A 15,456-nucleotide genomic window follows, 5' to 3' on the forward strand; every position below is an offset into this window, starting at 1 on the left:
CTCGGATTCCATACTGGAGGCCACTAAATGCTCTGGTAGGTGGGAGGGTCAGGTTCTTAACACTGGGACCGAGAAATGAAAATTGAAGTTGGAAGGGGAGAAGGAGGTTACTATTAATTTTATACTCTCTGTAGTGTTAAAAAAAATTGTTTTTGCAATGTATTTATGTCATAATTAAATGGGCAACAATTTAGGTGGAGAGCACAATTTGATGGCCCCGGGGGGATGAGGGATGGGAAGGCCCTGGACTGGGGCCCAGCAGGGGCAGGGAAGCTGTTCCCCACCAAACGACTCAGGGGAAAGACCTGGGTCCACTGCAGAAGTGATTTGAGTACATACCGGCAGCAGTGGGTACGCACCCCTACCCACCGAGGTGTCCCTGGGGGCCCCTCAGGGCCTGGGCCTGGCTCCCTACCACCTGGACTCCCAGGACCTAGCATTCACCCAGTAGACAGTCTAGGTTTGCAGAAATGGGAAGACGCTGTGGCCTCACTCAAGTCCCTAGTTTGACAGCTGTCACTGTGGTTGACATCCATGAGCAAGTGCCATTTTCTGGGCCCTAGCCTCTGCTACAGCGCCAGGGTTTGCTGGCCAGGGTTTCTCAGGCTCAGCACTACTGACATGTTGGGCCAGATGATTCCTTGCCGTGTAGGGCCATCCTGCGCACTGAAGGACGTTCAGCGACATGCCTGGCCTCTGTCCACCGGCAGCCAGCAACTCCACCCTAGTCAGACAATCAAGAGTGTCTCCAGCCGTTGCCAAATGTCTCCTGGGGGCGCAGTGGTCCTGACAGCAGCGGGGGTGAGGATGCCTGGATCAGATTGGTGGCGGAGCACACCTGTCCTAAGACCATGGGCTGAAGCCCAGAGGCTCCCACTGACACCACAGGCACAAGACTACAAAAGTGGGGTGTCGTCCCAACCTCTCCAGGACAGAAGTTAGTCCCCAACTAGTGCGGACCATTCCCAGGGATGTGGGGCCGATCTAGGAAAGAGGCCACGTAACCTTAGGGACGCCTGAGCTGCTGTCACATGAAGAGCCCCACAGGCCGCTTCCTCTGCCTCTCCCTTTCTCCCCCTTTGAGCCTTCTCTGGCTTCCAGTGGCCTCATCCCTCTCCTTCCCTCTCCCTTTCTTCCCCTCCCTTCTCTCATCTCTCCTTTTCTTCCCTTATTTGGTTATAACACACTATCAAAGGATATGTTCGATTATTTCTTTATTTCCTTATTCTTATTTAAAATGCTAACTTTAAAGATAGAGCAATGGAAAGCTTATTTTCTCTAAAATGAAACAAAAACAAATCGTCAATTATTTTCTGCCTATATGGCTCTTGATTTGTACTTACAGGGTCAGGTTTCTCCAGTGGGAAAAAGTTGTTAGACTGGAGTCCAGGCCCCACCCAGGGCACAGAGGTGGAGGGCCCCGCGCCCGGGAGCCCTACTGGTCTCTGGTGTCCTCTGCTTCCCTGGCCTCATCCTTATCCAAGGGGTGGGAGGAACAGCCCCTTCCCACTCCTTCCCGACACCTTTCCTGACATGTCCCGGCAGTTCTGACTCGCCAAGGACCCCTCCCTGCGTGCCCCCCCTTTCCATGCCACATCCGTGCCCTGCTGGCGGCCTCCCAGGACTGACACACTCACTATTTGGCAGAATCGTTGAGCTGATACTCCCGAGACCTGTTGAAGCACTCCTGGATTCCTGAGTCACCCCAGAGCCGCATCATGGCGGAAAGCAGTTCTGCAGAAAAGGGCTCGGTGTCTTCCATCCGACTCACCACGTCGCACACCATCTTAGCATCAGCCTGTGAGAAGAAGATAGGTGGGGGCTCTGAGGCTTCGGTGGGGTCAGAGCCCAGGCCGGCCACCTACTAGGGCACCGGGACAGTGGCTCAGGCCTCAGCCTGCTCCGGGTCACTGGACACAGTCTGGTCTCCCGGGCCCTGGGGCCCAAGGGCCCTCACAGCCTTCTGTCACAGGGACGCTCACATGCAGCGGTTTCCAACCATGCCCTGTGCAGCCTGAGTGTCTGCTACGGGCAGGACGGGCCTGGATGGGGTCTCGTCTCCACCTGCCAGCTCAACCAGGGTAGCTCTGCTTTCATCTGTTTTGAAAACAGGGCTTTTGCAGAGTATTTGTGGTTTTTTGTCTGTTTGTTTGTTTTGAGATTTTATCTATTTATTCATGAGAGATAGAGAGAGGCAGAGACACAGGCAGAGGGAAAGCAGGCTCCCTGTGGGGAGGCCGATGCAGGACTCAATCCCGGTCTGGGAGATGCTCAACCACTGAGCCACCCAGGTGCCCCAAAGTATTTGCTTTTGGAGAGAAAACAACAACAACAACAACAACAATCTTCTTGACTAATGTAATTTCCTCTACTTCTTACCCAGATGGAGCAAAGTCCCTGGCATTGGATAAATCAGGGAGATGAACATATTGGTTACTTGAGAATTCCAGGTAGTGGAGGGACAGGGCCCCAGGGGAGCTGTACATTGGGGGAAGGGGAATGGAGAGGCTGGTTCTCCAGTTATATCAATATTCAGTGTCAAGAGTTTAGGCCTTTAGCTAGCTCAAAGTTAAAACTTATTATTTATTTATTTATTTATTTATTTTAGATATTTTACTTATTTGAGAGACAGAGGGAGAGAGAGCAAGTGTGTGGGGGAAGCAGACAGAGAGAGGATCTCAAGCAGACTCCCCACTGAGTGCAGAGCCCAACATGGGGCTCGATCTCATGACCCTGAGATCATAACCTGAGCCAAAATCAAGAGTCGGACGCTTGACCAACTGAGCCACCCAGGCGCCCCAAAACTTGATTTTATTACTTTTTAGTTATGTATTTGCTGTTGACCTCTGGTCTACCTCTCTGTAGAGTCAGGGAGACCCAGACCTGGTTAGACAAGGGGAGGGCAGAGGGTGAATAGAGAGACAGGGAGTTTGCCTTTCCCTGCCTCTCCCCTTCCTCCTCTGCTGCGGGGCTGTAATTTGTCCAAGACACACGGTGGAGGCTGAGACTCTGCTGGATTTGCGTGAACGGTATTGCATAATGAACACATATCTTCCCCCTTCCCTTCCTCTGGGATACCAAAGGGGTATCACCATTTTCAGAGACAGTGGATCACATACGTGTAACACCGAAACCTGGAAGGCAGTGTGGTCTTGGAGAAGGCATAGGACCTCACCAGCACCTCACCTTGCACACACACACAGTACTTTGTAGCCTACAAAGGATGCTCCTGTGCACATACTCCAGCACCTCAGGGGAGGGGGAAGGGCAGACTGCATCAATGGGCCTGGGTCTTCAGCCCTGCCTGAGTCCACGCCCTTTGCAGTCCTTGTCCCCTGGAAGCACAGCACATTTGCCCCGTCCCTGACTATGAGTGGCCATGGGACATGCCCACATAAGGATGTGGAAGTTCCACGGCCAGCCCTTCCGAGGCCTGGCAGGGTCCCGCTTGTCCTGCTATCATCATGAACACCCGGACTCCTATGTTCATCCCAGCAAGAGGATGAGGGACACACGGAGCACAGCTGAGCCACCCTGGGTCTCTGATCCCCAACAGAACTCCTGGCTCACGAAAAGAAATAACTGCTATTGTAAGTGACTGAGTTAGGGAAGGTTTGTTAGTACCTTTGAGGCCATAGTCATTGTGCTGCTGTCCCCATTTTACAGTTCAGGAAACTGAGGGCCAGATGGAGGATGGCACTCACCTACTCTCATAGGTGGGAAGTGCCAGAGCTGGGACTTGAGATTAGGAGGCTCCGGCCCCAAGGCCAGCCTCTGGGATAAGACCCACATGTGCTGAGGGTAGATGCTGACCGCAGCACCCCTGATGGCCAACAGTGCCTGGGCAGGGTACACACCAAGGGTGACAGGCATTAACCAGAAGGGTCCATTTGAGATGACTGCTGCTTTTAATGTTGAGATTGGAGCAGGAGCTGCTGTGGAGCCCCATTCATACCTGGGAGCTTGCCGGGTCAGGCCACCTCAGAGGGATCCTGCAGAGGGCCCGGCCCCTGGCCTTGCCTTGGGGGTGCTCTGTTCCCGGGCAGCTGGCAGGCTGTGGGGTTTGGGAGTTAGTGTTCAGGACAGACAGGAGTTGGTGGGCACGCAGCTGGCCTTCCTCACCCTCCCAGGGAGAGGACACTGAGACCTGTCTGCGCACTTTCAAGGGATCCCCAGGGTTCCGAGCCCTGGCTACCCACAGCTCAGATCCGACCCCTCCCCTACACTACATCCTCTCTCCCTTTGTTCCCCTCTCTTCCCTGGGTGACCTCCACTGTCCCTTGGTGCTTCTTGCAATGACCTTAATAAACTCCTTGTCTCACTCAAATCCTTGTCTCAGGGTCAACTTCTTGAGGAACCCAGACCAGAACAACAAGGTGCCTGTCTGAGCCCAAACCCTGGGCAAACTTTACGTGCTGAGTCTTCACACATTGCTATTGTGACAGGGCCTGGCTCAGATCACTCTCCTGACCCCAAAGCAGGAGGCGGCCACCACGTGGTCCCTCTGCATGGTATCCCAGAGGCCTCTGAAGAACATCTCTGCCTCGTGGCCCCTGTGTGCCTCGGGGTACCTTCCTCTTAGTGGGTGCTACAGCAGCTGGGTGCTGGGGGACATCCCAATGGCACAGAAAGAGGTGTGGTTAGAAGTGCAGGGCCAGGTGAGGAGTAGGGGTGGCTATACACTGGCCCAAGGTCCTGTGGGGCCCGGACCAGCTTCCAGTGCATGTCAGGGGCCCGGGAAGGTAGGTGTGCGAAGCTGAGGCAAGGATGGAGTGAGGTGGCTGGCAGGCACATGCCCAGCTCTGGGCTGGCTATGTTCTTCACTTGGGATTTTTCAGGAGGGTCAGCCTAAGAGGATATGCCCCCCCAGAATCAGCCGTATCACCAAGACCCCCGTCCCACTCCTGGGGAAGCTCCTAAAAATGAAGCTACCCGAAAGAAGCAGGAAAAGCATCCTCTAGGTAGCCTGGCCCCTCGCACATCCCAGGCCCAGTCAGGACAGGGGGCACTGGGAGAGGCAGGTCCAGGGAGCTGAGTGGGTGCAAGGCATCCCCCCAGGCTGAGCAGTTGGTGTCGACATTCCGGGGACCCCGCCTCTGGCTGCCTTTCCCCCAGTTTCCGTGTGCACAGGCTGGAACCCACTAGGGCTGAGCCCTTGCTGAGGGTTGGGAGTGGGGTGCCCCTGGCCTGCCCTGTCCCTGACATCACGGGTCCTCTGGTGTCGGGTCTTCTTTTCGCGTGCCTGGTAATCATCACTAGCTGATCCCTCTACCCTCAGGGCCCTCCGGTCCTCTGAGCTAGAGGAAACACAGACTACTTCACCCATGGCACGTGCTCAAGAAGTGAGGGAAATTGCTGGAAATCTGCAGGTGTTCCGTGGGGTAGGAAAGACACAAAGGAAATGAGGTTTAGCATCTGGGCACTCTGTGGCTGACAAAAGATTCCGTACAAAAGGTATGTGGGGTCAAAGTCTTCCATGGAAACTTTCCAGCATTGAGCTGTCCAGCTAGGTAGCTACTTACGAGGCCAAGGCCCGTCTACTGCAGAAGGTGGATGGGAAAGTTCTGGTGGCAGTCTACCCTGGGAAGGAAGCTCCAACTGCCTGGAGGCTAGCAGGCCAAGCCCACAGTGCTAGCCCAGGTCCAGCTCCCAAGGGGTGCGGTCCCAAAGATCCCAGCCTTTGGATTCCCAAGTCACCCACAGCTGACACAGAGGGCTGCCTGCCAAGACAGGCTGGCCTCTCAGGTTCTGAACCATGTGGAGACGAGTTTCTGCAGCATCTGAGCCTCCCCTGGGGACACTGACCTGGAAAACTGGCCCTGGGGCCCAGGTGATGGGTGCCCTAGGCAGGCAGTGGCTCAGGCAGGGTGGGTGAGCCGGGGTGCTGCCTCCACCTGTGGCTAAAAACAGGCCTATGAATCAGGGGCCTACACACTGACACTGCTCCCGAGTGCCTGGGTGACCTTGGGGAATGAAGCTTGGTCTTCCTCAGCCCCCCATGTGCTGGCTGTCTTGTCTGTCTGTCCTGTCTGAGGAATGCAGCTGGAGAACCTGGCCAGAGCTTTCCCAACTTCCTCCTCTGGGCGGCACCGTCATGGTTCCTGTCAGCTGTGTGGGAAGGGAGTCAGGACAGGGGTGAGGGTGGGAGACACCCTCTGGCCTGAGTGCCTCGTAGCCAGGTGTGCCTCACAACCAAGGCCACTCTCAACGCCTTCGTGAGGTTCCCTGCCTGTGTCCTGGGGTTCCAGCAGGACAAACTGTACAGCTCGGGGAAGGCTGGGATGGATGGCTCACTGGGAGTCCTCCAGGGGACAGCCCAGGCTCTGGAGCTGTCCTCCCAACTTCACCTCATCCCCAAGGTGTGGCGGTGCTGGGGGTGCTGTGCAGGTGCACATCCTCCCCCTCCCTGCCCGCGGCCCCACCACCAGCCCAGCTGCTCAGACTCAGACTAGGCCTCACCCTTGTTTCTGCTGCTTCCCTGTCTGGTGTCCTGCTGGTTTTTCTATTAAAGCTGTTTTCAGACTGCTTCTCCCCATCTTCTCACACACCTCCCCGGGTCCGAGCCAGCACCGTCCTTCTGGCTGCCCTCAGTCCCCTCCCAAGGACTCCCTCCTTGCTTCTCTCTAGTCTGTTCCTCATATGGCAGCCAGCAGGTAATTGTTAGTGTGACATCAATTCTCTCCTTCTCCCTTAGAAAAAGAACCAAGCATCCTGACATCCAAATAAAAGATGCATTTCCCAACTTTGCTCACTGCTAGGTGTGACCAAGTGACAAGTTCCACCCAATGAGAGGTAAACCAAAGTGTCCTTTTTAAAGGGAAGTTGCACCCTTTTCTCTTACTTCCTCATTCCTGAAGCTGGAACTTGGATGTAGTGGCTGGAGCTCTAGCAGCCAACTTGGATCATGAAGACAAGGTCCATACCCTAGGGATAGTAGAAAACAGCCCTAGGTCCTTGACAACTTTGTGGACACCTCATACCTTTTGAACTTTTTTTAAAATTTAAAATAAATTTATTATTGAAATCACTTTTCGGGGCCTCAGATATTCACAGTTAAACCTAATCTTACTGGGCACAATAACTCTCCCTGTTTAAACTCTTTCAATAGAGTTTAAATTTAAATATAAATATTTAAATTCCAAACTCCTTACCTTGGCCCCTGAGCCCCTGCCTACCCATCTGTCTCAATCTCCTCCCACCTTTCCCCTCTCATGGGGCTCCAAACACACAGCCCTTCTTTTTGCTGCCCAGGTAAACCAGGGTTATCCCACTTCACAGTGCGCTACTGCCCAGATGATCTGTGTGCCTGGACTCTTCCCCATCTCAAATGTCACTTCCTCAGGGAAGCCCTCTGTGATGCCCCCAGGCAGAGTCTGTCCAACAGCGCACTGACCACACATCACAGCTGGTATCTTGTGTGCCTGTTCCTCAGGGCAGGGATAGTTTCCTGATTTTTCACAGCTCCCCAGGTCTCATACTAAGTCCCCGTCCCCCAATCCCACTCCCTCTCCACTAAGATGCCTTCCATTCCCTCATTTTCTGGCCCTAGAGTCTCAGCTTTCCTGAAGGAGAGCACTTCTTCTGACCCACATCATGAGTGGTCTGGGTGGGGCTGACTCTGTCCCCTGGTTCCAGTGGTGGACACGTGGTCTGGGCCTAGCCAATCATCCCGCTGGCCTCAGTGAACAATCTGGGATGGACGAAGAATCCATGTTTGTCAGATTAGACTACAAGCAGCCCCAGGCTCAAGCAGCACCAGGATATTTGCAGAAACTTTTAGGAAAGAGACACTCAAAGGGAGGGCACACCTGATTGTGAAGCCATCACTGAGGAAAGCAGAGCTGGAGAGGGAGACATCCTGAGACATGCTAACAGGCAATACCCAAATCCGGCAGTCACATATACCTCTGGCCTTCTAGTTACTTGAGTCAATCTCTTGATTTTTTTCCAAATCCAGTTTGAGGATATGTTTTGATTTACTTTTGCATTTGTATCTCAAATAGTCCTGACCATTCCATCTCCTGGTCTGCTGAGACCATCAGGCCTACCTGCCATTACTGGGACCCACACAGCTCCTCTGACTCCCCACCTCTCTTAGCGTCTGGGCCATGCTCTGGGTATGGTGCCCACATGTTGTACTATGCCGCCAGTGTGTGGCAGTAGGTGTGCTGTGGGCACTGGCCACGTGCTGGACCCTAGAGGCAGCATGGTGGGATTCTGTTAACAGTTCTGTGAGGAGTTTAATTAGGCTGCTCACTGACAGGTGTGCCCACAGGGCCCTGCACAGCTGAGTGCAGCACAAGACATTCTTCCCTATGTGGCTCTGTCACACACCGGCATGCCTGGCCCCCAGCCACTAAAATGCCCAAAGTGTCCCAATTCTCACCACTAACAAAAACACCCCACAAATGTCTAAGCTGCCCCTGGTGTGGCACCACTTCACTGAGGGTCACACTGAGGGAAGCATCTACCAGCCCAGGGCCAGGAAGGTGGGCCCCTGCCAGAGGGGTGAGGGAGGGGCCTATCCCCACCCCTGTCCCCACTGTCCCGAGGCCTGGCCACAGAGAGGAAGGGAGGGCTCTCCCCTAGGTGTGTCGTGCTGCCTTGGGGGCACAGGCCTAGGTGGGCTGGGCTGACAGCTTCAACTGCCCAGCATGCCCCCCCTGCCCACCATGCTCCACCAGCTGGGACTGCCTTGGCTTAATGTCCAGCTCCCATGGCACCCACCCTCTGGGCAGCCTTCTGGGGATTCAGGCCCATACGCTCGGGAGGCACCCAGACCTGGGCTCCAGTCTGGGCTCCTAGTTTGAGCAAGGCTTTCCTTTTTCTGAGGCTCAATGTCCTCCTCTGAGAAATGGGGACAACAGTCATCATTCCCTTCACCGGGCTGTTGTGCGGGCAAACGGAGAGCACCAGCACAGCCTGAAACTGGGGGTGGGCTGAGCTGCTGCTGGGGGACCATGGGAAGATGAGGAGGTCAACCTGTGTCTCCTGCAATGTGTGTGTATGTGTGTGTGTGTATGTAAACAGGTGGAATATTCCAGGGCACAGCCACACCGTGCATTTGGAACATGAATGTGGGCAAGATGCCATTCTTATCACTTTAGGATTGGGAGGCTATGGAGAGGCTGTGACTTCTCAAGGATACCTGGAGGATTCTTTTTTTTACCACATCAATGATTTAAAAACAGCATTAATGTGGCACCCTGCTCATAATGTTGACATACAGATGGCGGGAGGCTGCTCTTGGTGGAGGTGAGGTACTGTTGGGGACCCCCACAACTATGGAGGACCCCCTAGGTAAACTATCTGTGAACGTCTGGAGACAGGAGTGGGCAGGGGGAGAGACAAAGGGGCGTGTGGAGACGAGCCCAGGGGATATCTCCACCGTCTGGTGGGGTGGGGAGCTCAGCACAGACTGCAGGGCACTTCCCAGAGGTGGGCTGCCTTGGGCCGTTGCCAGAGAGCAGGGCGCCGACAGCACACAGGGGGACCCTCGCTCTGGTGTAGGGCCGGGGGCCTCCCACAAGGAGGACGTGTGCTGCTCGGGACCAGCCATGAGCATGCTCGGGAAGCAGCACCCGAGACCCAGAGGACAGTTGGGACACCGGCAGGGTCATCAGTAGGACTGCTCACTGGCGTCCAGGAGTGAGGGGCTCTACTTCCAGAAAGCCCTCTGCCATGGGCCGGCTGCTTCTGGAGCAAAGACACCACTCGGCCCTGGCTTCCCGAGCTCAGCCCTCCCAGAGCTGCGGCTGGGCCACACTGGGGGGCGCTAGTGAGGGCTGACCCAGGACAGCTGGCAGCGGCCCAGCTGAGCCACGGGGATGCACACCACACACTTCCATTCACCAGCCAGGCGCTGCCAGGGGCTGGGCGGTGCCCAGGTGTATTCATCCGCAGAAACTACACTTCTAATTTAATGCGTGCTTCTTCCCAACCTCTCCCTCCTCTTCAGGGCAGTGTGCACTTTTCAATAAACAGCGGCAAAAAGGCTTGGAGCTGAGGTGCAACAAAGAGCTTCCTGCCTCACAGAGATGAGATGCAAAGGGTGTGGTGGGGAAGTGAGCAGGGCTTTTCGGTCAGGTGACCCAGGTTCACATGCTGGCTCTGCAGCTTTCTGGCCCTGTGACCTTGGACAGGCACGTCACCGCCTCACCTCCCCCAGCCTCTGTTCCCGGGTTAGTTGCCCCCTCCTCCGCCCCCGGGGCTGTCTGCGCAGATGAAACAGGCTAAGGATGCGACTCGGCTCCGCAACATAAAGAGCCCTGCAAATGTTAGTTATTATAGGCAGAGATGAAGTCCCTCAGACACAAACAACAAGCTGACATAAAATCAGGCTGCTTTTGTACGAGACTTTTCAGGCAAGCATGATCATCTTGATAACAATAATCATTGTAATTATAATAATAACCCCTTCCATTTGAGGAGCTGCTTTGGATCTTTCAGAGTTTGGCTCCATCGCTAATCTCCCAGGCTGAGTGAAATGTGAACACATGCATGCACAGGCGCTTGCACATGCACAAACACACACATGTGTGTGCACACGGGCACCTAGTCCTCTAGCTACAGGGAAAAGCCTGCACCTGACCCCGCCCCGCCCCGCCCCGCCCTGTGAGCTGCAGTTGTCCTGGCTCCCGCCAGGGGGCAAAAACACACAGGCCAACGGAGCGGGAGCAGGTCAGCCTGAGCTCAAAAGACCAAGCTGGGCAGGGCCTGGAGGGCCTGGAAGGCGTCGCTGCCTTCCTTGGACCACCAGGCTGCCCCACTGTTCCTCAAGGGGAAGAGGCACGGAGACTCCAGCCGCTGGAGGCCTGGCCTCCACACTGCAATGCCAGCTGGTGGAGCATGGTGGGCAGGGGGCATGCTGGGCAGTCAGAAGCTGTCAGCCCAGCCCACCCAGGCCTGTGCCCCCAAGGCAGCACGACAGTTGCGTTCTCTCTCTCACACCTAGGGGAGGGCTCTCCCTTCCTCTCTGTGGCCAGGCCCCAGGCCTCCCGGAGAGTGGGGACAGGGGTGGGGACAGGCCCCTCCCTCACCCCTCTGGCAGGGGCCTGCCTTCCTGGCCCTGGGCTGACCAATGGCTCCTTCATTGTGACTCTCAGTGAAGTGGTGCCACACCAGGGATTAGTTTAGACATTTGTAAGGTGTTTTTGTTAGTGGTGACAATTGGAGCACTACGGGCATTTAGTGGCTGGGGGCCAGGTATCCTTGGGGCTCTTTCTTCACTTGGGCTTAAGGGTCTTAGCAGGGCCTGTGCCTACAACATGCGGTCAGGTCACAGGGTCTCTGGGAAAGCTGGGGAAAGTCATAGGTCTACCACTTGTCCTAAGGAAAGGAAGGGAACCTTCTTGGTTCCCTAGAAAGATCCTGAAGCAGAATCAAGGACTTGGTGGTCTCCAGTCTTTTTTTTTTTTTTTTAAAGATTTTATTTATTTATTCATTCAGAGAGAGCAAGAGAGAGGCAGAGACACAGGCAGAGGGAGAAGCAGGCTCCACACAGGACACCCAATATGGGACTCGATCCCGGGTCTCCAGGATCACACCCCAGGCCACAGGCGGCGCTAAACCGCTGCGCCACCAGGGCTGCCCTCCAGTCTTGCCTCCTATCAAATTTGCCCATCCATCCATCCATCCATCCATCCATCCATCCATCCATCCATCCACACATCCCTGTACTCTGTACTACCTATCGAAGGTGCCTACCCATCAAACATCATCCATCCACCCACTCAGCCATCCACCCACCCATTACATCATCTACCTATCAGCTACCCTTGTTCAACCATCCACTCACTTCCACACCCACCTACCTGTCCCTTTGCCTCCCTTCTATCCTACACCAGCACCTGTCTGTCCCTTAATTACTCACTGGCATGCCTATTCCTTTCACTCCTTCTTGATCTATCTAGCTACCCACCCTTTCATCCACCTATTTACTCATTTATCCACTGTACACCCACTAATGAGTACAGTCTCGGCCTTAAGAACTTTCAGGTTGGCATAAAAAGAACATACTGCCTGAACCTCCCCAGTCCATTAGCTGGTGCCCTAAACACAGCAGGGGAGAACTGCCCCCTTGGCTCTCCCTCCTTCTGCCCAGGGCCCCCTCTCTTGTCAGGGGCCTGCAATCTTCAGGGATTTGTTCTAAGCCCTTCTGGGAACCTTCTCTGTTGGGGACCCAGGCTGCCTCCTGTGGAAGTGGAGAAACTTGGGTTTTCTGAAGGATCACACTCTTTCCAGCCTCAAAACCCTTGGATTTTCCAAATATTTAGAAGCAGTTCTCTCTATTGGTTTACTATCTATCTTTAAGAACCTGGACTTATGGGGGCTACTGTGGCCTGAGTCTTCTGAGACTCCTTCACTGGTTCCAACACTCCACACCTAGAAGTTACCACTCAGAAACCATCTGTCAGCCCCTGCGATTGGTGTGGTATCCTACCCCTGGCCCTGGCCCTGGCCCAAGTAAAGCAGGAGCAGCCAGGGCTAGTCCAGTGACACCTTCTTCACTATAGGCTGGCCGGATGTCTTCCCATGCTGAGCCCATGGCTGGGCACTGGGGACACATCACCCAGCAGGACCTGGACCCTGCTTGCCCAAGCCTGCAGTCAGTGGGGGCATGAGACACATCCATGGAACTGCCTCCTGGGAGGCAGACACTGAGGGAAGAAATTGGTGTGGATGAACGAATATGAGAGAGGTATGTCTGGGGGATGGGCAGTCAGGGGTCAATCATGCTCAGGAAGCAGGGGACGGGCTAGAGATAGGTCTTCCCTGAGGAGGGAATTAAAGGGCCAAGGGCAGAGACCCTAATCAAAGGCTCCTCGAGGGCATCAGATGCCCTTCTGGCCATTGGCAGGGCCTGAGGATGATGGTAGGCTTGGAGGTCCATGTGACCCTTAGACATTAAACTAGGAACAGCCACCTCACCTGCATGGGTGGCCCAAGGGGCTCCCACCCAGACTACATCTTGGTGGAGCTTCTCTTCCAAGTAGCTGAGTGTGAACGTGTGCAGCTCCACAGAGACAGGGCTGGAGGCAGCCAAGGTCCCGTGGCAGGACTGCTAATCTGAGTCCCACAGAGCAAATGCTGATGCTCCCTGGAGGTGGGGCCTGGGACACTCTCTCTCTCCCTCTGCCTCCCTGGTAGCGGTAGCATTTGTGCCCTGGGCTTTCAGTGCTCACCCCCTCCCTGTCCCAGCTCTGCCATTCTCAGCAAAAGCTGCTTTATCCTGTCTGTCTCCCCAGGCCACCCCTGGAGGGCATTGGGTGCCAGGCTGGGTAGGGAGATTGGCAGGGTAAAGGGCAGTAGTTAGTCTACTGCTTCTGGGCAGGGGAGTGCTGAGGTCAGTGCAGAATGGGGTGAGGGCCTGTAGGGAGGTTTGCCAGGGCACAGCTGGCTGTGCTATGCAGGGTTGGGGGGGGTGGATGTGGGATAGACATGTACTGGGCCCTCAGGGTTGGGGGTGCAACGGTATGTTTCCATCACCAAGGTTTCTGATTGCCTCAGATCCCCAGGTATGAAGTGGAGATGCAGTCTTGTCACCCACTTTGGAACAGCCTGACATGGCACCACTCTCTCTTGGTGCTTTGCTTTCTCCCCTTGGCGGGTCCAGACCTGCTAGCTTGCACCTCCCAAGTGTCTCTCAACAGGAGCATGGGGGACAGCCCAGCCACCAAGCAGGCACTGTTCAGTCAAAAATAAATCTAAAGGTGAATGGGACAGAAATTTCCAAATCTGTGATACCCTCATCCTCTGCCGCCTTTCTCCTGAGCACAATGTTCTAAGATAGGAGAAAAGAACTAAAATTGGTGAGGCTAAATTTCTAAGAAACGAACAAGGGCAGAAGAAAGTTACCCACACAGAGCTCAGTCAAAGGGAAAGAAAAGTGATAATGGCCAACCTCATCTTTTCAGAACACAAAGTGACGATGGTGAATAGCTTAATGAGAGCCGCCTCGGCTGGGAGATATTAGCAACATAATTATGGAAGAGGGAAGATGGAGGTGGGACTACCATATGCATGGCAGGGGTTGCAGGAAGGCAGGCCAAGCTGCAAGAGGACAGGTTTGGCTGATTGGTGCCTCTACTTAGGCTTATTCATTGATACCCTTTCCTGTCTCATTGTCCCCTCACTGGAGGCATCCGTTCACCATCAATGTGATCAGATACTGCCTCTGTTCAAAAAGGAGCATGTCACTCAGCTTCCAGGTCTCAGGGACATTAGGTGTCAGAGAAGATTTGGCCCTGCCTCCAACTGGCTCTGGGACCCTGGGCAGCCTCATCTCTTTGGGGTCTGAAGGTCCCCAAAGGCACAAAGAAGAGATTGACTACACCAGTGGTTCTCAAGGTGTGGTCTGCACCCCTGGGGGTCTCAGAGGCCCTTGCAGGGGGTCCAGAAGATCAAAACTGTGTTCATGACAATACTAAGACATTATTTGCCTTTCTAACAGTGTCAGCTGCTTGCACAGATAGTGCAAAAGCCGTAAGAGATAAAACCGCAAGCTCCTGAGCAGGAAGCAAGACCACCAAACTATACCAGCTGCCACTACATGTTTGACACCATGAATTCACATGGTGGATCACAGAAGATGCCACTTTTACTTAAGAATGTCCTTGAAGTAGGAAAAAATTAAGAATTAAAAAAATCTCTACCCTGAGTATCTTTTTCATATTCTGTGTAATGAAATGGGAAGGATGCATAACACAATTATGCAAACCGGAGGACGGGTGGCTTTCTGGAGGAAAGGCACTTGTAAGACTGAGCTGCCAGCCAAAATAGTCCCTTTATCCATGGGACAGCACTTTTATTTAAAAGAATGCCTGACAAACAATGGTAGTTTGGATTTGGTCTCTGGAAGATATTTTCTGAAAACAAACCGAGTGAGCCCATCATTTCAAGGAAAAAACTAACAACTCTGTCACCAAAATGAAAAAAAAAAATTCCAGCTTTCAAGTGAAAGAATGTTGGAAAACTTGTCTTTACCATCATGAGCTTGACAGCTTCCTAATACCTAAAAGACTTTTTTGATGAGATCGGTGTCAGTGTTAAGAAATGTGAGTTTTTAATAATACTGTATGCTGAAACATGTCAACATTTGGAAGATCTATGTAACTCTGAACTAATATTTTCCAAATGACCAAAATGGTGTTAAAATCATGAATGGGGAGGATCCCTGGGTGGCTCAGCGGTTTGGCGCCTGCCTTTGGCCCAGGGCGCGATCCTGGAGTCCCGGGATCGAGTCCCACGTCAGGCTCCCGGCATGGAGCCTGCTTCTCCCTCCTCCTATGTCTCTGCCTCTCTCTCTCTCTCTCTGTATCATAAATAAATAAGTGAATAAATCTTAAAAAAATAAAATAAAATAAAATAAAATAAAATAAAATAAAATAAAATAAAATAAAATCATGAATGGGTAAGAGACCCATTCAGAGTGTAGAGCAGATCAATGGATGTTTT

General features: G+C 53.7%; 1 protein-coding gene across 2 annotated transcripts in view; it reads right to left on the reverse strand.

The window, feature by feature from the left end:
- Window positions 1-15,456, reverse strand: part of GNAO1 (G protein subunit alpha o1) — a 172,986-nt gene that overhangs the window by 24,184 nt on the left and 133,346 nt on the right. For both annotated transcript variants that reach the window (XM_077898375.1, XM_077898374.1), the window contains exon 4: window positions 1,638-1,798. In XM_077898375.1, coding sequence (XP_077754501.1) covers window positions 1,638-1,798 — 161 coding nt within the window. The remainder of the gene's footprint in view (window positions 1-1,637; window positions 1,799-15,456) is intronic.

This window comes from Canis aureus, chromosome 5 (genome assembly GCF_053574225.1).
Source record: "Canis aureus isolate CA01 chromosome 5, VMU_Caureus_v.1.0, whole genome shotgun sequence".
NCBI lineage: Eukaryota > Metazoa > Chordata > Mammalia > Carnivora > Canidae > Canis > Canis aureus.